The 22,182-nt window shown below is 40.5% G+C and overlaps 1 protein-coding gene across 1 annotated transcript; it reads right to left on the reverse strand.

The window, feature by feature from the left end:
* Nucleotides 1-285: 285 nt before the first annotated feature.
* On the reverse strand, nucleotides 286-8,395 carry LOC134483001 (uncharacterized). The gene is made up of 2 exons (XM_063277687.1): nucleotides 8,039-8,395; nucleotides 286-6,383 (listed from the first exon to the last, which is right to left on the reverse strand). Exon 2 carries the CDS (start codon nucleotides 4,190-4,192, stop codon nucleotides 3,329-3,331), a length of 864 nt encoding a protein of 287 aa, XP_063133757.1. The 5' UTR covers nucleotides 4,193-6,383; nucleotides 8,039-8,395; the 3' UTR covers nucleotides 286-3,328.
* Nucleotides 8,396-22,182: the final 13,787 nt, after the last annotated feature.

Here is a 22,182-nt window from a genome sequence, read left to right on the forward strand (position 1 = left end):
TGTGTTCTCTTAGGATCTTTATGACATCTGCCGAGGGTCCTCTAGCCTTTATAGTTTCTGGTGAGAAGTCTGATGTAATTCTGATAGGTCTGCCTTTATATGTTACTTGACCTTTTTTCCTTACTTCTTTTTTTTCTTTTTTCTTTTTTTTTTTATTAACTTGAGTATTTCTTATTTACATTTCGACAGTTATTCCCCTTCCCGGTTTCCAGGCAAACTTCCCCCTAATCCCTCCCCCTCCCCTTGTTTATGGGTGTTCCCCTCCCCATCCTCCCCCGTTGCCGCCCTCCCCCCAACAATCTAGTTCACTGGGGGTTCAGTCTTAGCAGGACCCAGGGCTTCCCCTTCCACTGGTGCTCTTACTAGGATATTCATTGCTTCCTATGAGGTCAGAGTCCAGGGTCAGTCCATGTATACTCTTTAGGTAGTGGCTTAGTCCCTGGACGCTCTGGTTCTTGGCATTGTTGTTCATAAGGAGTCTCGAGCCCCTTCGAGCTCTTCCAGTTCTCCGTTTCTGACATGCTCTCTTCCAAAAAGGGGCATGCCTCTCGAAGCTTACCTTTTAATTTACCTTCTCGCAGTTTTGAATCCTCTTCAGCACACTGAAGGGTCCCCTGGCACCGGCGATGTTGGTTTCCGGGTTTCGGCACCACTTGTCGCGCACCCAATGTCCCGCCAGCAAGAACGACACGCGGCAACAGGATTCTTCTGCGAGCAAGCCTTTACTGTGTTACAGCTCTTCTTAGTGCTACAGCTCTTCTTAGTGTTACAGCTCTTCTCAGTGTTACAGCTCTTCTCAGTGTTACAGCTCTTCTGAACAGGGACCCTGAGCAGCAAAATCGCTCGGCTTATATAGACAACAGTATGCTAATTATCTCTCAGGGATTGGTGGGGCTTGGATCACCCCACTACTTGTCCTCCAGGGATTGGCAGAGAATGAATCACCTCATTAGCATATTAACAGTCAACTAACACCTGGTGCATAAACTGCACATGTGCAGTACCGCTGTTCACCACTAGAGGGAGCCCTAGCAAGGGGACAAGCCTGCACATGCGCAGTAAGTCGTTTATATCCAGACAAGGCTGGATGTTGGCGCCATATTTGTTTCGCCGTGCCGCTCTCTACATCTCCCCCTTTTTTGTTTAATAAAATGACTGGTCTAGATCTGGGTGTCATGTCAATCTTGTCATTGCTCCTGTCTTAGGTCGTTCTCATCCAAACTCGGCCTTACCCGTCATAGAGTTACCCTATCGCCACCGGGCCCCGTGTCTTAGGTTGGTCCGAGTTCGAGGAAAGTTGCCCATCCCTGGATACAATGACTCCACATGACTGTGACAAAAATGATCTAGGGATAACTCTTGATCTTTCAAAGAGGCCAGCCATATGTTGGGAGAAGTACCCTTTTTAATGGTGGTCATAGCCTGGTAAACAACCACTTTGTGTCTGGCATGTTCTCTTTTTTAAACAGCCAATAAGCCAGAGACCTACTCCGCATCCCAGGAGGACAATAGCTCCCCAGGACAAACATGCCCGCCCACTCCTTAACAAGGGAGAAAGCATTGGTAATCCATGAGATAAAGTCTTCAACTGTGATGGGGTCCAGCCTAGTGCTGTTGAGGACAGCAATCTGCATCAGCAATTGTCTTGATAGTTGCTCTGCTTTCATGGACCAGTTTCCTTTCAGATAATTCGAGATTTCTTTGTTCTGTTGAAAATTCTGAGAAAAGTTAGCTCGCAAAGGAATAATGCATAAACTCTAAAGGAGGAAACACAAGACAGCTGTGTCATATGATACAGTGCTTCAATTTGTTCTTGAACTAAATCTATCCTTTGATTGGCTAATAGAAGGCCAGATGCCAAATGGGTATTAAATTCTTCTTGTATCTCTAGTGCCACTGCAGTTCTTTCTACAATCTGATTGACAGTCTCAGCCGTCTGTATTTGATTGGTCATAGTAATTGTAGCTGTGGTAGCTGCAGCAGCAGACAGCACAATGGCTGAAATTATGGCTGCCCTAATTCCAAAATCTCTTTTGGCTCTCAGCAAATTAAGAATAGGAAAGCTATCTAGGTTTGCCTCCACTGGGATTGGCACAAAGGAGGGAATCTTAACCATCACTGCGGTGTCATTGGTGCCATCCCAGCATTCAGCTAAATAGCAGACTACATCAGAGCTATTACAATTTAAAGCACCACTGCTTACATTAGTGCTTATCAGAAAAAAGGTGATCTAGCACATACTGAAGTACTATTGGCAGTATTATTTACCAAGAGGTTATTATATTGAATATTGATCAACCTGGTATCACCTTTTTCTGGTAGCTGAAACATTATACAGCACGAAGTTCTCTCCCATCAACCTAGCAAAGGGGGTCAGGGATGTATATAACCCTTGCTCATTGGACAGCACCCATTGAAAACAAGGCCAGAGATTATGCTTGTCAGTCTTATTCTCAAAACAGTAGAATTGCTATGAACTGGCATGGGTACTGGCCAGGATCTGGCAATAGCCCACAGGGTGAGCGAATTAACCTGTATTACCATTCCCAGTAATAATAGTAGTGTTCATAGTCTCATCTTCAGGAAGAGCAGAAGACAATCTTCGAGTCAAACGCTCAGGTACTCAAATTGGATTTTCTTGATTCTGTGGAAAAACACAAATCGCTCCCCTAGATCTCGAAATCACAGGATCTGGGCCATGCCATTCATCAGTTAAGACATCCTTCCACTTTACTTCTGCATTAGTTATAGGTGTAGTAGCAGCATGGCGATCCGCAGCAGAGTGGCCATGCACATCCAAAATTAAGAAATTTAGAGTAAAAAGAGCTAAAGAAAGTTGTTCTTTTGGTGTTTGGCCGCTGGCAATTCCCTCTTTTTGTTTTTGTATAAGCTCTTTTAAGGTATGATGTACTCTTTCCACAATTCCTTGACCCTGGGGATTGTATGGTAAGCCTGCAGTATGACCGACCTGCATTGTCTGGCAAAATGCCTGAAAGAACTTTGCAGTGTAGGCAGGCCCGTTGTCTGTCTTGAGACTATCAGGCTTTCCCCAGGCTGCCCATGCCTCTAAGCAATGGCTAATGGCATTACGAGCTTTTTCACCAGTCATCAGAGTAGCGTGTATAATACCGGAACAGGTATCAACAGAAACATGAGCATATTTTAAATTTTACCAGTTTTATGTCAACTTTCTGTTATCAATGTTACATTTTTTTAAACCATATCCAATAACTTAAAAGCCAATAGTCCATAACCAAGGCATGTAGAGAATATTTATACATTTAAAACCAATCAGAAAACAAAATTGAAGTGGCTACACATATCTTAGCTACAGGTGCAAGGCTCCAAGGGCTGATTGAAACTGCTTTTTTAAGAGAAGCACCTTGTCACTTGCTAAATCTCCTTGAGACCAGGAATCCAAGTAGGCACACTCAAGTTTATCTTTTTGTTTGATTCTCCCGAATAAATTTTCAGGCGGTCTACCTCTATGAAATCTGATCAGTATGACTCTGTGAGGCTTCCAGAGCCTAATCACATACCTAGCAATAGCCTCAACTTGAGCCACAACAAAAGCTGCACTGACCCCATTTTTTATCTCTACCTTCTCTCTGTTCCTTTTATCTCCTTTTCTTTTCTTTTTTTCTTTCGAGACCTTTTCTCCCTCTGACATACTTTCTTGTTGTTCTGCAAGGACCCTCTGACCTGTCCTAACGGCTCTAATGGCTTCCTCACATCGTTTATCCTCTAAGAAGGCAGGGACCATTTGCCAAAGAGGTTTTGGTCCGGGCTTAAGCTTGCCGTCAGTGGCTTCTCTATCCCACACAAAGAAAAAAAGAAACAAAATTACCAGCCTTGCCCACAAAGGATCCATAACTTTAGGTTTCTTCAGAGTGGCTCTCCACCTAGGCCCATATCTTTCTTCCTCATATATGGCTGCCTCTTCCTCTAATTCCTCCTCTTCGGACTCTGACAACTCTTGCTCAGAGTCACTGCCAGCCAGTTCTAAGGCTTCTAATTCTTTTAATGGATACAAAGTATCCTCTCCGGATGACTTGTACTTCATCCTCAGGGGCATACCTATTTTTTCCTCCAGCGGCATTTCTTCCGCCTTTTGTATCTCTTTCACTTTTGTTTTAGTAACCTTTTTCTTTTTGCGCGCTCCTAATTTCTCACTCCGCTCCGTTTCTGACATGCTCTGTTAAATCAAAAAGGGTCATGCCTCTCGGAAGCCTAATTTCTCACTCAGCTCCGTTTCTGACATGCTCTCTTCCAAAAAGGGGCATGCCTCTCGAAACTTACCTTTTAATTTACCTTCTCGCAGTTCTGAATCCTCTTCAGCACACTGAAGGGTCCCCTGGCACCGGCGATGTTGGTTTCCGGGTTTCGGCACCACTTGTCGCGCGCCCAATGTCCTGCCAGCAAGAACGACACGCGGCAACAGGATTCTTCTGTGAGCAAGCCTTTACTGTGTTACAGCTCTTCTTAGTGCTACAGCTCTTCTTAGTGTTACAGCTCTTCTCAGTGTTACGCTCTTCTCAGTGTTACAGCTCTTCTGAACAGGGACCCTGAGCAGCAAAATCGCTCGGCTTATATAGACAACAGTATGCTAATTATCTCTCAGGGATTGGTGGGGCTTGGATCACCCCACTACTTGTCCTCCAGGGATTGGCAGAGAATGAATCACCTCATTAGCATACTAACAGTCAACTAACACCTGGTGCATAAACTGCACATGTGCAGTACCGCTGTTCACCACTAGAGGGAGCCCTAGCAAGGGGACAAGCCTGCACATGCGCAGTAAGTCGTTTATATCCAGACAAGGCTGGATGTTGGCGCCATATTTGTTTCGCCGTGCCGCTCTCTACATCTCCCCCTTTTTTGTTTAATAAAATGACTGGTCTAGATCTGGGTGTCATGTCAATCTTGTCATTGCTCCTGTCTTAGGTCGTTCTCATCCAAACTCGGCCTTACCCGTCATAGAGTTACCCTATCGCCACCGGGCCCCGTGTCTTAGGTTGGTCCGAGTTCGAGGAAAGTTGCCCATCCCTGGATACAATGACTCCACATGACTGTGACAAAAATGATCTAGGGATAACTCTTGATCTTTCAAAGAGGCCAGCCATATGTTGGGAGAAGTACCCTTTTTAATGGTGGTCATAGCCTGGTAAACAACCACTTTGTGTCTGGCATGTTCTCTTTTTTAAACAGCCAATAAGCCAGAGACCTACTCCGCATCCCAGGAGGACAATAGCTCCCCAGGACAAACATGCCCGCCCACTCCTTAACAAGGGAGAAAGCATTGGTAATCCATGAGATAAAGTCTTCAACTGTGATGGGGTCCAGCCTAGTGCTGTTGAGGACAGCAATCTGCATCAGCAATTGTCTTGATAGTTGCTCTGCTTTCATGGACCAGTTTCCTTTCAGATAATTCGAGATTTCTTTGTTCTGTTGAAAATTCTGAGGAAAGTTAGCTCGCAAAGGAATAATGCATAAACTCTAAAGGAGGAAACACAAGACAGCTGTGTCATATGATACAGTGCTTCAATTTGTTCTTGAACTAAATCTATCCTTTGATTGGCTAATAGAAGGCCAGATGCCAAATGGGTATTAAATTCTTCTTGTATCTCTAGTGCCACTGCAGTTCTTTCTACAATCTGATTGACAGTCTCAGCCGTCTGTATTTGATTGGTCATAGTAATTGTAGCTGTGGTAGCTGCAGCAGCAGACAGCACAATGGCTGAAATTATGGCTGCCCTAATTCCAAAATCTCTTTTGGCTCTCAGCAAATTAAGAATAGGAAAGCTATCTAGGTTTGCCTCCACTGGGATTGGCACAAAGGAGGGAATCTTAACCATCACTGCGGTGTCATTGGTGCCATCCCAGCATTCAGCTAAATAGCAGACTACATCAGAGCTATTACAATTTAAAGCACCACTGCTTACATTAGTGCTTATCAGAAAAAAGGTGATCTAGCACATACTGAAGTACTATTGGCAGTATTATTTACCAAGAGGTTATTATATTGAATATTGATCAACCTGGTATCACCTTTTTCTGGTAGCTGAAACATTATACAGCACGAAGTTCTCTCCCATCAACCTAGCAAAGGGGGTCAGGGATGTATATAACCCTTGCTCATTGGACAGCACCCATTGAAAACAAGGCCAGAGATTATGCTTGTCAGTCTTATTCTCAAAACAGTAGAATTGCTATGAACTGGCATGGGTACTGGCCAGGATCTGGCAATAGCCCACAGGGTGAGCGAATTAACCTGTATTACCATTCCCAGTAATAATAGTAGTGTTCATAGTCTCATCTTCAGGAAGAGCAGAAGACAATCTTCGAGTCAAACGCTCAGGTACTCAAATTGGATTTTCTTGATTCTGTGGAAAAACACAAATCGCTCCCCTAGATCTCGAAATCACAGGATCTGGGCCATGCCATTCATCAGTTAAGACATCCTTCCACTTTACTTCTGCATTAGTTATAGGTGTAGTAGCAGCATGGCGATCCGCAGCAGAGTGGCCATGCACATCCAAAATTAAGAAATTTAGAGTAAAAAGAGCTAAAGAAAGTTGTTCTTTTGGTGTTTGGCCGCTGGCAATTCCCTCTTTTTGTTTTTGTATAAGCTCTTTTAAGGTATGATGTACTCTTTCCACAATTCCTTGACCCTGGGGATTGTATGGTAAGCCTGCAGTATGACCGACCTGCATTGTCTGGCAAAATGCCTGAAAGAACTTTGCAGTGTAGGCAGGCCCGTTGTCTGTCTTGAGACTATCAGGCTTTCCCCAGGCTGCCCATGCCTCTAAGCAATGGCTAATGGCATTACGAGCTTTTTCACCAGTCATCAGAGTAGCGTGTATAATACCGGAACAGGTATCAACAGAAACATGAGCATATTTTAAATTTTACCAGTTTTATGTCAACTTTCTGTTATCAATGTTACATTTTTTTAAACCATATCCAATAACTTAAAAGCCAATAGTCCATAACCAAGGCATGTAGAGAATATTTATACATTTAAAACCAATCAGAAAACAAAATTGAAGTGGCTACACATATCTTAGCTACAGGTGCAAGGCTCCAAGGGCTGATTGAAACTGCTTTTTTAAGAGAAGCACCTTGTCACTTGCTAAATCTCCTTGAGACCAGGAATCCAAGTAGGCACACTCAAGTTTATCTTTTTGTTTGATTCTCCCGAATAAATTTTCAGGCGGTCTACCTCTATGAAATCTGATCAGTATGACTCTGTGAGGCTTCCAGAGCCTAATCACATACCTAGCAATAGCCTCAACTTGAGCCACAACAAAAGCTGCACTGACCCCATTTTTTATCTCTACCTTCTCTCTGTTCCTTTTATCTCCTTTTCTTTTCTTTTTTTCTTTCGAGACCTTTTCTCCCTCTGACATACTTTCTTGTTGTTCTGCAAGGACCCTCTGACCTGTCCTAACGGCTCTAATGGCTTCCTCACATCGTTTATCCTCTAAGAAGGCAGGGACCATTTGCCAAAGAGGTTTTGGTCCGGGCTTAAGCTTGCCGTCAGTGGCTTCTCTATCCCACACAAAGAAAAAAAGAAACAAAATTACCAGCCTTGCCCACAAAGGATCCATAACTTTAGGTTTCTTCAGAGTGGCTCTCCACCTAGGCCCATATCTTTCTTCCTCATATATGGCTGCCTCTTCCTCTAATTCCTCCTCTTCGGACTCTGACAACTCTTGCTCAGAGTCACTGCCAGCCAGTTCTAAGGCTTCTAATTCTTTTAATGGATACAAAGTATCCTCTCCGGATGACTTGTACTTCATCCTCAGGGGCATACCTATTTTTTCCTCCAGCGGCATTTCTTCCGCCTTTTGTATCTCTTTCACTTTTGTTTTAGTAACCTTTTTCTTTTTGCGCGCTCCTAATTTCTCACTCCGCTCCGTTTCTGACATGCTCTGTTAAATCAAAAAGGGTCATGCCTCTCGGAAGCCTAATTTCTCACTCAGCTCCGTTTCTGACATGCTCTCTTCCAAAAAGGGGCATGCCTCTCGAAACTTACCTTTTAATTTACCTTCTCGCAGTTCTGAATCCTCTTCAGCACACTGAAGGGTCCCCTGGCACCGGCGATGTTGGTTTCCGGGTTTCGGCACCACTTGTCGCGCGCCCAATGTCCTGCCAGCAAGAACGACACGCGGCAACAGGATTCTTCTGCGAGCAAGCCTTTACTGTGTTACAGCTCTTCTTAGTGCTACAGCTCTTCTTAGTGTTACAGCTCTTCTCAGTGTTACGCTCTTCTCAGTGTTACAGCTCTTCTGAACAGGGACCCTGAGCAGCAAAATCGCTCGGCTTATATAGACAACAGTATGCTAATTATCTCTCAGGGATTGGTGGGGCTTGGATCACCCCACTACTTGTCCTCCAGGGATTGGTGGAGAATGAATCACCTCATTAGCATATTAACAGTCAACTTACACCTGGTGCATAAACTGCACATGTGCAGTACCGCTGTTCACCACTAGAGGGAGCCCTAGCAAGGGGACAAGCCTGCACATGCGCAGTAAGTCATTTATATCCAGACAAGGCTGGATGTCGGCGCCATCTTTGTTTCACCGCGCCGCTCTCTACACTCTTCCAGTTCTTTCTCTGATTCCTTCAACGGGGGTCCTATTCTCAGTGCAGTGGTTTGGGTTCTTTCCAGCTTCTGGCTTTTATAAATAAGGCTGCTAATAGCCAGAAGCTGGAAAGAACCCAGATGCCCTTCAACAGAAGAATGGATAAAGAAAATGTGGTCCATCTACACAATGGAATATTACTCAGCTATCAAAAACAATGACTTTATGAAATTCATAGGCAAATGGTTGGGACTGGAAAATATCATCCTGAGTGAGGTAACCCAATCACAGAAAAACACACATGGTATGCACTCATTGATAAGTGGCTATTAGCCCAAATGCTTGAATTACCCTAGATGCCTAGAACAAATGAAACTCAAGACGTATGATCAAAATGTGAATGCTTCACTCCTTCTTTAAAAGGGGAACAAGAATACCCTTGGCAGGGAATAGAGAGGCAAAGATTAAAACAGACACAGAAGGAACACCCATTCAGAGCCTGCCCCACATGTGGCCCATACATATACAGCCATCCAATTAGACAAGATGGATGAAGCAAAGAAGTGCAGGCCGACAGGAGTCGGATGTAGATCTCTCCTGAGAGACACAGCCAGAATACAGCAAACACAGAGGTGAATGCCAGCAGCAAACCACTGAACTGAGAATAGGACCCCCGTTGAAGGAATCAGAGAAAGAACTGGAAGAGCTTGAAGGGGCTCGAGACCCCTTATGAACAACAATGCCAAGCAACCAGAGCTTCCAGGGGCTAAGCCACTACCTAAAGACTATACATGGACTGACCCTGGACTCTGACCTCATAGGTAGCAATGAATATCCTAGTAAGAGCACCAGTGGAAGGGGAAGCCCTGGGTCCTGCTAAGACTGAACCCCCAGTGAACTAGATTGTTGGGGGGAGGGTGGCAATGGGGGGAGGATGGGGAGGAGAACACTGATAAGAAAGGGGAGGGGGAGGGGGATGTTTGCCCGGAAACGGGGAAAGGGAATAACACTCGAAATGTATATAAGAAATACTCAAGTTAATAAAAAAAAATCAACCAAAATGTATTGGGCCTGCTCAGTAGTGTAGACTGTACACAGTATATAAGAATCCCAGGGCTCAACCTTTGTCACCAAAAACTAAAATTAAAAACCTATATTTTAATACTTTTTCATTTTATTGAAAATATAAATACAGGTGTATTAAAATTATAGTATAAAATAGCCAAGTATTCTAATAAATATTTGTAAAATAAAAAAAATTAAATAAATAAGGCTGCTATGAACATAGTGGAGCACGTGTCTTTTTTATATGTTGGGGCATCTTTTGGGCAACATCTTTAGTCATAAGGGAAATGCAAATCAAAACAACCCTGAGATTTCACTTCACACCAGTTAGAATGGCTAAGATCAAAAACTCAGGTGACAGCAAATGCTGGTGAGGATGTGGAGAAAGAGGAACACTCTTCCATTGTTGGTGGGATCGCAGACTGGTACAACCATTCTGGAAATCAGTCTGGAGGTTCCTCAGAAAGTTGGACATTGAACTGCCTGAGGATCCACCTATACCTCCTTACTTCTTTTGATATTCTTTTTTCTCTTGTTTAGTGTATTTGGTGCTTTGAGTATTATGTGAAGAGAGAAATTTCTTTTCTGGTCCAATCTATTTGGAGTTCTGTAGTCTTCTTGTATTCTTATGGCCATTTCTTTCTGAAGGTTAGGGAAGTTTTCTTCTATAGTCTTGTTGAAGATATTTACTGGACCTTTAAGTTGGAAGAATTTGCTCTCTTCTTTATCTGTTATCCTTAGGTTTGATCTTCTCACTGTGCCCTGGATTTCCTGAGTGATTTGGGTTAACATCTTTTTTGAGTTTTGTGTTTCTTATACTGATGTGTCAATCTTTTCTGTGGTATCTTCTGCCCTTGAGATTCCCTCTTCTATCTCTTGTATTCTCTTGCTGATGCTTACATCTATGAATCCTGATCTCTTTCCTAGGTTTTCTATCTTCAGGGTTGTCCCCCTTTGTGATTTATTATTGTTTCTATTTCTATTTTTCCATCCTAGATAGCTTTGTTCAATTTCTTCTCCTGTTTGTTTATGTTTTCCTGTAATTATTTAAGGGATTTTTGTGTTTCCTCTTTAAAGTCTTTTGCCTGTTTCTCTGTTGTCCTGTATATCTTTAAGGGAGTTGTTTATGTCTTTCTTAAAGCCATCAACCATCATCATGAGATGTGATTTTTAAATCAGAATCTTGCTTTTCCATTGTGTTGGGGTATTCTTGACATTCTGTATTGGAAAAACTGGGTTCTGAAGATGCCAAAGTAGCCTTGGTGTCTGTTGCTTAGATACTTACACTTGTCTCTTGCCATCTGGTTATCTCTGGTGTTAGCTGTTCTTGCTGTCTTTGACAGTGGCTCAACACTCTTATAAGGCTGTGTGTCAGCACTTCTGAGAGACCATTTCTCTCCAGGTGGGATCCAGGTTCAGAGGTTTGTGGCTCAAGGTCAGTTCCAGGCTCAGAGGGAAACTGGAAGGATCCTGTCCCAGACTGCTCCCCGGTTCCTGTGTCCTGTAGGCTCTAGGTGGGTCCCTGGGAGCAGAAGTGGTAATCCTACCTGTGCTCTCAGGTGTGTCAGTTCTCTCCTAGATGGATCTGGGCACAGAGGGCTGTGGCTTAGGGTCAGCTCTGCTGACTGCTATAAGATAATTAATTAGCTATTTCAATGTATAATCATCATGAAGGCCAGATGATATTGTATCCTACGAACGTCTTTTGTTAGTAAGTGTTTAATCACTGGGTTGTTGATAAGTTCAACCTTTAAACTTAAAAGAAAACATCATAATGATTCATAATATCAACTATTTTTAAAACTATAATACACATAATTGTATTTATAAAAATACATTTATAAATTAAATAAACTTTTTAAAGACATACATCTTACTGCTTTTACTCATAGTTGCCCTACAGAAGTGGAAAGTAAGTTTCTATTGATGGAGACACCGTGTACTTCACACACAGGGCCCAAAGACCTTGAGCTGACACTGAATTGAAATTCCTTCTCTTGTGGACTAGATTTCGTGGGACCAGAAGGTGATAGATAACTTTCTTAGGAGGGAGAGCACTACCCAGCTATGGGGCCTCTGAACCATATCAATAATCATTATGGCACAATAACCGTAAGTGTTCAGTGCTGGCACTGGCACACATACTGGGATAGTAACCAACTACTTTCTAATGGATGTTAAGATGAACTCACCAAGAGGAAAAATATGCTAGCTACTAGAAACTAAAAAACTCCTTAGTACTAGTGAAGTCATGGTTATTTGTAGGGAAACTGCAACCACTACTTTACTAAACCAGCACTAACCCTAAGAACAATTTATGAACATGTTTTTACACTTGCAAATAAGTGTAGTCTTTATCTCATATAAAGAAAACTTAATTTTGCAACAGAAGAAGCCACTACAGAAAAACACATCCAATCAAAATGTAGAGCTACTGAGTAGAGTCTTAAAGCATATGTCTACAAAATGTTTTCACATCTAAGGGTCAGTTGCAGAAGAGGGGCAGAAAGATTTTAAGGGCCAATGGGTTAGAAAGGCTTTTCTGAGATTGTATCTTCTAGGCATGTCAGAAGCCTCCCCCATAAAATCTCACAAACATGACTGTTCAAACATGAGCAGAATAAGGAAAACAACAATAAAGCTTCCAAAGTTATAGGGTAAACTCATGAGTCTCCAACTGTATCCAAAGACCTGCTAAGGAATGCTGAGAGTAGGGGAAATGGTATTCTCTAGGGAATAGCATACCAATTGGTTATTCAATACTGAAAGCATAAATAACATTTACATTATGTATACTGAAAAGGCTATATTTAGAAATAAATAGGTATATACATTTGCACATATGTATATGTTTGTATATGTATGTAAAGATAATAATAATTAATGAAAATAAAGGTGATGAATTTCAAAACACAAGTGAGATGTTTATTGGAAGGCTTGAAAGGAGAAGAGGGAAGGTGGAAATACTATAACTGTACTATAATGTCAAAATTAAAAATATAGTTATGTGATATATTCAAAATTCATCTTCTGGGAATCTAATTTACTAAGAGCATCAGTCTTTACACTAAAAACTCAACTTGACGCATTTACTGAATTTCAATATGTTAATCTTTTATTTATAAATTTATCAAATATTTGTTAAGGCTTCCTACTATGTACAGGTGATTATTTTTTAGATGTAGAGATTAACAGCTCTCGGTTCCTACCTTCCAGGAATGCAATTTAGGACCAGTGCAAGAAAAGAAAGTGAAGAAGCACAGCACTAGGTGCCATAGTGTTAGCATTCGGCTCTTCACAAGAAGACTTGAAGCCTTCTTCTCAGGCATAGAAATTGGAGAGGTGGTCAGGATGAGACATGGCATTTTGTTATGGATTTTCAGGCAATGAATGAATGTCAACCAAGATGATAGGGTCATGCATTCTTTACGGAGAGGAACATTAGGGGGATGTCACTGAGTCCAGATGGAGAAACCAGGGAGAAGGTTGCTTGGAACATCATTTATCAAAAGGAGCCTGAAGATACAAGATGGACCAAAAGAAACAGAATGTTGAGCTCTGTGTCAAAACTTTGAACCCACTGGAAAAAATTTTGAATAGTAGCAATATTAGTAGACTAGCAGCACTTAGAAAGGAATTCAACATTCTTCTCCTAAATAGACTTCTTATCTCATTTCTTGCTTTCTGACGTATTCATGCCTGTTCCTCTTTAATTATTATTGTCACATACATATATACTTGCATGTGTACATATAAATACAATATGCTTAGTCTCTTTAGTGTTGCTCATAACAACATGTATTTAAAGTGGAGCACTTGGGATTTGATAACCTATCAGCAGCCACATTCATGAAAATAAAATATTCTCATTATGGCAGCAGTCAGTAATTACTTGTAGCTCCACACTTGGGCATTCTAGTATTTCCCTTACTCAATATGGTGTGCAAACTATTATTGTTATTATTATGGTCCAGTTTAAGTATCCATATTGAGATACCAAGTATGCAGCTTCGTAATAGAAGACTCTAGAAACAGCTATTCTATTCTTTTAATCTTTTTTGAACCCTACAGTCTTTCCTCACCTAATTTCTTGAAGTTTTCTGATCCCTAAGTATAGAATAATATCACTTATTCTTCATTTTTGGGTGGACAACCCATGTTCAGGTGTTTTCTGCATGGTACTAAGAGATACCACCTGCTACAAAGGAAGTCTTCTTTGATGATGGATGAGAGTTATTCATATCTGTGGATAAGTCAGTTATTTAGAATGTGGTTAGGAATTATACTCATTTAGTAAACTGCCAGTAGTAGGTTCTTCTCTCAGATTGAAGACCTCAAGTCACAGGATAATTGACTAGGTTTACATCAGAAAAGTGGCCCAAACGTATACAGCCAGCCAATTAGATAAGATGGATGAAGCAGCGAAGTGCAGACCGACAGGAACCGGATGTAGATCTCTCCTGAGAGACACAGCCAGAATACAGCAAATACAGAGGCGAATGCCAGCAACAAACCACTGAACTGAGAATAGGACCCCCGTTGAAGGAATCAGAGAAAGAACTGGAAGAGCTTGAAGGGGCTCGAGACCCCATAAGAACAACAATGCCAACCAACCAGATCTTCCAGGGACTAAGCCACTACCGAAAGACTATACATGGACTGACCCTGGACTCTGACCTCATAGGTAGCAATGAATATCCTAGTAAGAGCACCAGTGGAAGGGGAAGCCCTGGGTCCTGCTAAGACGGAAGCCCCAGTGAACTAGACTGTTGGGGGGAGGGCGGCAATGGGGGGAGGGTTGGGAGGGGAACACCCATATAGAAGGGGAGAGAGGGTTTAAGGGGATGTTGGCCCGGAAACCGGGAAGGGGAATAACAATCGAAATGTAAATAAGAAATACTCAAGTTAATAAAGATGGGGGAAAAAAAAGAAAGAAAGAAAGCATCTTGCCTACGGGGGAAAAAAAAGAAATTCTCTAGTATTGTATGGATCTAAACTCAAATTAGATAATCAATTTCTCCAAGATAAAATTGCCACTGATGTCATCTTAGAGATATCTTGGAGTCCTTGTCATTACTTCTGTTCATAGTTTCACAGGCGGGTAAGTCTATTGAATGCTTTTTTGCCTTAGGATTTTTAGCATCCTTAGATATGGTGAGAAATAGTCTTCAGATTGGCTCTTCTAGGTCTGTTCTACGCTCAGTTCCTCTAAGAACTGTATTGAGAGTGTGTGCTGTCTTCAGCAATGAGGTCCTATCTTCGACTTCTGAGAGCAACCAAGAGAATAGCAATAGCCTATACAATCTGAGACTCACTCGGAACTACATAAACAAAGAGAGGTTTTCCATACCTGATACTGAAGGTTCCAGTAGAAAATTTCTCATTCTGTTCTTGAGGTGAACATTAACATACAAAATAGAATATATTTAATCTATATTCTTATATGTGTACACGTATATAATTTATGTACACATATATTAAGTTTTAGTCTATTAATGATATTTGTGACTCTTCATTTTCTCTTCTTCAATATTAGTTCCCTTTCACTTTAAAATTTACCCATTCTCCACTGAAAACACCTTTGTCCCACTGTCCTCTTCTCTAGAGCTGTATGTGCAACACTTTCTGTTGAGGTTTGGCCTTTCTCTATGTATCATAATGCTAAATATTACAATGCTCACAAGGCCTGGTTGATCCCAGGCCTTTGAGTTTTAGGGACAGATACCCATAGCCTGTGGCTGGGCAAAAGAGAGACTGGCAGACTTTTTGGTTTCCTGGCTGGAGGCTGGAGGCAGAGACCATGAGGAGAAGAACAAGAAGATAGAGAAGACAAGGCAACATGGAGTAAGAGTCTTGATAATATGGTCATGAGGGTTATCCAATTAGAATAAGACCTGCCTGCCCAGGTGGAGTAGACTCTTATCGCTTAGAGGGTGGATATCTGCTCAGCTCTAGTGTTTATTTAGGTTTAGTTTAAGTGTAAAAGTTGTGTGTCTTTTATCTAGGAACTGAATAGTCAACAGTGGAGTAGAAGCTTCTGATGGAGATTAAATATCTACTGCAACATATTGGCACCCCAAGTTGAGTGAATGTTTTGTAAAATTTATGGTCTGATTCTTCCTTCCAGTCCCATGCTCTTAGAAATAAAACTCAGACTCAGAATATATTTACAAGTACCTTGGCCATATAGCAAGTTTCTTCTCTAAAGATACCCTATTTATTTTAACCTACATTCTGCCCCATGACTGGTTACCTGTATGTAAGTATCATGCATCCTTCTGCTCACAAATTCCCAGGCTAATATCCCACCTTGGTTCTATCCCAGACTCCTTCTGTCTCCAAGATTTCCTACCCTCTTTCATACCCTTTCTTATAGGCCCCAGTTGTTTTTTGTGTTTTTTTTTTTGTTTCTTTGCATGTTTTTTATTGAAAGGCAATGAATCCATAAAATACACAATATATTTTCTGTACACCTTCCACATGATCCTTTTCTATATTCATGGTTTCTGTGGTTACTCTGTATTATACAGTAATATTTAAAGATTTAGAGGTAGGGTTCATAAATAAGAGAGCACATGAATGTTTATCTTTCTGGGTGTAGGTTACCCCTTTTAGGGTAGTATATCATACTGCTGTCTATTTACCCACAAATCTCATGATTCATTTTTTTAGCTATAATATGTCCTTGTGTATGTGTACAACATTTTCATAATCCATTCCTCAGTGGAAGGACATGTATGCTGCTTTTATTTCCTATCTATTGATAATAGAGAGACAATGAACATAACTGAGCAGCTATCTTTTGAGTAGGATGTAGAGTCCTTTGGGAAAAGCCATGAAGAGGTACAGTTAAGTCATATTGTAGACTTACTTTTAGCTCTTGTGAGGATTCTCCAAGCTGGTCAACAGGGTTAGTGCTCCAGTTTGACATTGCCAATAGCCACCAAGTAAATGAGGATTCCTCTTGTTTCATAGAGGTAAGATGAAATGTCAGCATCAAGAAGAGCTGAACCCAAAATAGAAGAGTTACAAGAGATTCACAGCATAATCAGATTGTGGTGTGTGTGTGTGTGTGTGTGTGTGTGTGTGTGTGTGTGTGTGTGTATTTAAACAACGGTAAGTGTCCAGGGCTCTGAAAAACTGGAAGTCATTTTCTTATCATTGCCTCTCTATATGATCTTTTATATTTTTTATCCAAGCACATTCAATTTCTACCCTAGAAAAGGTGGTGAATTCCCCTTTGTATTGGTTAAATCTGGAATGACTTGTTAAACTGGATTGGGAACTGTCTTAGTTAGGAACCATGATATTTAGTCACTGTTCTATGAAAAATCACAATTACCGAGACAACTTTAAAAAGGGAGCGTATTTAACTGGAGGCTTGCTTGTAGTTTAAGGGGCTTAGTCTATTTATCATCATGGTAGGGAGCATAGTGACAGAAAGAATGGTTTTAATGTTTCTGAATCTAGTGTCCATTAGCAGACTAAAGACCAAGGTCATGAAAACAATAGGAACATAAAGTCTTAAAGCAACATAATCATGGGAAGTATACAAATATGCATGGTCTTTAGTGCAGAGTACCACTTTCTCCTAATAAAAACTATCTGAAGATTTTCGAGACCACCTGAACACCACAAAGCTTAATGGTCAGCCTTACTGTCTGTAATGCAAGTGTTTATAATTGGCCCAGAAGTTGAGAGATTAGTAGCACATCTCTTTATAGATTTGCATAAAAATAATCCACCATTTTATTCCCAACTCAGGCATCAACAAAAATAAGGTTGACAAATAGAAAGAGAAAACATTTGATATTAATTTCTGAAAGTTATATAGGAGCAAGGCTAACAAATGTGATACATAAAAATATAATAAGAGGAAGCTACAAACTAATTTGGGGAGGAAGCAAGGGATATTAGGTAACTCAATCAGTATATTATACCGTGGTCACATTCATTGATTTTTAAATAAAATCGTGCATAAACCTAATACAATCTCAAAGAAAATTAGTAGTACATGCTTTGAAGAATTTGATCCATGAATCAGTAGGAAGAGTTAGAGACTGAATGTATACATTTCTCATTTTTTGACAATATTAAAAATATATATGTTGTTACCCTGGAAATATTTTATTATATCTTTCTTGGATATTTTATGTATTTACATTTTAAATGTTATCACTTTCACCCATCTCCCATGCCCCCTCCTCCCTACCCCTGCCCACCCACTCCCACTGCAATGCCCTGGCATTTCCCACATTGAGGAAATAAGCCTTCACAAGATCAAGGGCTTTTCCTCCCACTGATGCTAGACAATGCTATCCTCCATTACATATCTGGTTGGAGTCATAGGTGCACTCGTTGGTTGGTGATTTAGTCCCTGGGAGCTCTGGTTGGATCTGGTTGTTTGATACCATTGTTCTTCCTATGATGTTGCAAACCCCTTCAGCTCCTTCAGACTTTTCTCTAACTCTGCCATTAGGATCTCCTTGTTCAATCCAATGGTTAGTTGCAAGCATTCTCACCTGACCCTGGAAATGTTATCAGAATGTAAAATATTAATTAAGTCGAATATATGTGACAATTCAGTGTATGAAAAAGGATTAAAACAATAAAAAAGAATGGAGAAAGCATTGTTTGAAAAATAACAGTTCACAGGGAAAATATAGATTGATCACGGGCAAAAGAAACAAATCAATTTATATTAAAAAGTATATATAAAAAAGTGAAACAGAAAACAGTGAAAACAGAAATATTTTTATTTTATTATATTTTGAGAACTTGTTATACAACATACACAGATCACTACCTTAAAATGTATAAAATGTGAGTTTGTTAATGTAAAATAGATCTCAAATGTTGGTTATTTATTTACTTACTCATGTAAACATTGTTTCATGAAAGCTAGCTTGTCTTAAAAATCACAACATAGCTGATGATGAAGCTGAATTCTGATCATCCTACCTCTACCTCCTGAGTCCTGGGATTAAAGGTGTCTGCCACCACACCCAGTTTATGCTGTGTTTCAGTTACAAGACAGGGCTTCCTGCATGCTAAGCAAATGTGGTTCTGAGTCACCTCTTCAGTCATTGTTGGAATTTTTATATGATTTCATTTAAGTGAAATACTACTCAATTAGAAATTTTTAAAACAACAGAACACATTAAGCAGTACATCATAAAATACTGACTAACAAAGCAAGGTTAATTTATAGGGAGATATGATTGGCAATATTGAAAATGTCTTATGCAAGCATCTCAAACAAAATGACTCCCAGGTATTGCACCAGGAATTCTGTCTATGAAATGAAAGCAGAAAGACATAACATGAGGAAGACTGCTGGGCGTGAGACTGCTCACTCCAAATAGTACAGGACTGGAAAAGGTAAGGGGTGAGAAAGACCATTTCAATTGAATTCCTAACACTATAGCCCTCAAAACAATTTTATTTTTAATAAATCTTTATAGTAGTAACTAGTCCTTCGTGTTCTAAAATTTTATGACACATAGTATAAAAAGGAACTATATATCTTTAGAGGATAAAAGAGTAACCCTACATCTCAAGTCAGAAATAGAAACACAAGAAGAGCTCTTTCATGATGAAAATGTTCTAGAAAATTGTATGGGTCCCTTTTTCATATTAGTGCATTGATATTAGATTGGAAATATGCTGATTTTCTTTGTCTATTGGTGTTTGGCAAAAGACTATTTGGTCCTGTGACTGTAATTATGTATATTAAAATTTCTCAGCAATTATTACAGATTATCTGGTTCAAAATTTCAGGTACCCACAGCTCCAGTGAGATATTTTCAATGACTCTTATTAGGAGTCTTGACAAGATTGTGAAAGAGCCATAAATATTATGTAGCCATGAGGAAGCAATCTGGACAGGTTTATTTAAGCCAGCTTTTGGTAATCACAACTATTTATAAAAATGTGTGGTTATTATATGGAAAACAAAAAGTCTACAGTGGTTCTGATTGGAATATCCAGTTCCTCTTCCTGATATATCAGCTATAAGATTCTCCCCAGGAGTCTGGTCAATCAGAAATACCTTTAATGCTCGATCTTTTGAAACATTGCTGTTTGACCAGGTTGGTTTTGTCAACTTCAGATAAACCTAAGCATATGGATATATAGGGAATTTTAATTGAGAAATACCTTAGTATGATTGGGAAATTTCATGACTAATGATTGACATAGGTAGGGTGTTGCCTCCTATATCTGGTGCTTCCCTGCTCAGAGAGCCTTTGCACATATAAGAAAGCAAACTGAGCAAGACATGGGATATAAGCCAGCAAGCAGCATTTCCCCACTGGCTGTAGTTCTTGCCTCCCAGGTTCCTACACTGAGTTCCTGCTTTGGCTTCACTCAATACATCCTGAGTCAGGATATCCAAGGCAAATTGACCCTTTATTCCCCACGTTTGTTTTGATCATTGTGGTAGTTTGAGGGAAAGCGGTCACCATAGGTAAATGTATTTGAAGGTTTGGTTTCCAGTTAGTGGACTATTTAGAAAGAATTAGGAGCTATGGCCGTTTGGGGGGAGATGTGTCACTGCTGATGAGCTTCAAGGTTTGAAAAATCCATAATATCTCTCTCTCTCTCTCTCTCTCTCTCTCTCTCTCTCTCTCTCTCTCTCTCCCTCTCTCTCTCTCTCTCTCTCCCTCTCTCTCTCTCTCTCTCCCTCTCTCTCTCTCTTTCCTTCCTCCCTTCCCCCTCTCTCTGTTTTTGTGTCTCGGTGCCTCTCTTTCTCTCTGTTTCTGTGCGTTTCTCTCATTCTCCCTCTTTCTCTGTGCTCTCTGCTTGCAGATCAGAGTAAGCTATCAGCTCCTGTTTCAGCACCATGCTTGCCTACCTGCCACAATGATCAGAACCCTTAGCCCGGTGGGTAACTATAAGCAAGCTATCTGATAAATACCTTTATAAGTTGCCTTGGTAATGGTGCTTCCTCACAGCAAACAACAGTAACAAGACCATCATGATAATTCTCACAGCAATGAAAACATGTTTAAGACAATGGGCTGCTGGTTAAGAAAAACCAGATAAATGCAAGATGGAGGACAGCAGAAATGGCCCCAGCTGCCTATCCTCAGTAGCACCTGCTAAATATCTGAACACAAAGATACTGGGGACACATATCAGAGAAAAAAATCGAAGAATTGTTAAGCACCTATTTTTTCGCTTACCTTTTTCTGTTCTGTGAATAAAAGTGTTTGGCTTCCCAAAAGTACACATTCATAGTCTGGCAAAACTTTTCTCAATATTCACCTATCAATTTTAACTGGTTTCTATTTTACAATCTGTACCCGCCCCTCCTTTGAGCTCCTCAGAGGAAAAATACATGGAAATGCAAAGTATTAATAACATATGTATTCCCTTCTCTTCACCAGGGTATTGTAAAAACTAATGAGTTATTGTTTGAAAAGACCTTTGTGGCTTTCACATGAAAGGTGGAATATGCAGAACATTTTTGAGGGGCTTATTTCTGTTGTTGGTGTTATAATTACAGTATATTCATGTAGTGTATGAGGCATGCAACTAGCAAGAATTGTTTCCTTTCACTGTCCTTCTTTGAGCATGAAAAATAAGCCTGTTGCTGCCTTTTTCTCTTCATCTTATGAGTCAGTTTTTATTCTCTAGTCTGATTCTTTACACAAAGTTCACTTTGTTCAGCTTGTTGCAAAGCCAAACCCCAAATTTCCTGAAAATCCCCCAATCACTTTACTATTTCTCTTCCTTTGCCTTTAGGGTATTCTCTGCAGTTCAGAATTTCCCCATTTTGATGATTAACTTGTCCTTCTGAATTTGGTGAGACATTCCCAGGAAGCCATGCTCAACAGCATTGAAAGACTAATTTCATCCCACCCTTCAAAAACAGAAGTCAGTGCTTCATCTCAACGTCTAATAAGGCTCACAGCTCAGAAGCATATTAAGAAACACATGTTTTCCCTGTGTGTCTAGCATCAAGCTGATTTCTCTGGGCCTTTTCTGACCCTGGGTTATAGAAGTCTGTTTTGCATTTGGTAAACAGTATACCTTGTCCCTAATGCCCTCTTCTCCCTTGTTATGTATGGGCTGTCTGTGTCTCAAATTCCTTATGCTGATTTCCCAGACACGTTTATTTATGTTCACTTGCTAATTGAAAATCTCATATTTGAAGTTATTATTCTGATTGATGTCTGTCATTTTGATCAAGCTACTGCTCACAGATGCTTTGTGAGAACAATTTTACAAGTGAGTTTATCACTATGCCTTTCTCGTCCGACCTTCTCTATGGTTGATAGAAAAAAATATCATGGAGGCTCAAAAGAGGGAAATAGTTGGCAAGCTTCTCAGATTCACTGCAGTTTTCGCTACTGAAATAATTCTACTCCAGTGATCTCTGGACAGTTATGGGGGACAACATAGCCACCCCTCTCAGAGACAGGAGACAAAACGAAGAGAAGGATGAAGACGTCACCCATGTCAATCATGACACTTTCTCATTTTCCTACACATGGGAATGGGGACAGTGCTTGCCTGATGG

The sequence above is a fragment of the Rattus norvegicus genome, chromosome 18, assembly GCF_036323735.1.
Source record: "Rattus norvegicus strain BN/NHsdMcwi chromosome 18, GRCr8, whole genome shotgun sequence".
NCBI classification, from domain to species: Eukaryota; Metazoa; Chordata; class Mammalia; order Rodentia; family Muridae; genus Rattus; species Rattus norvegicus.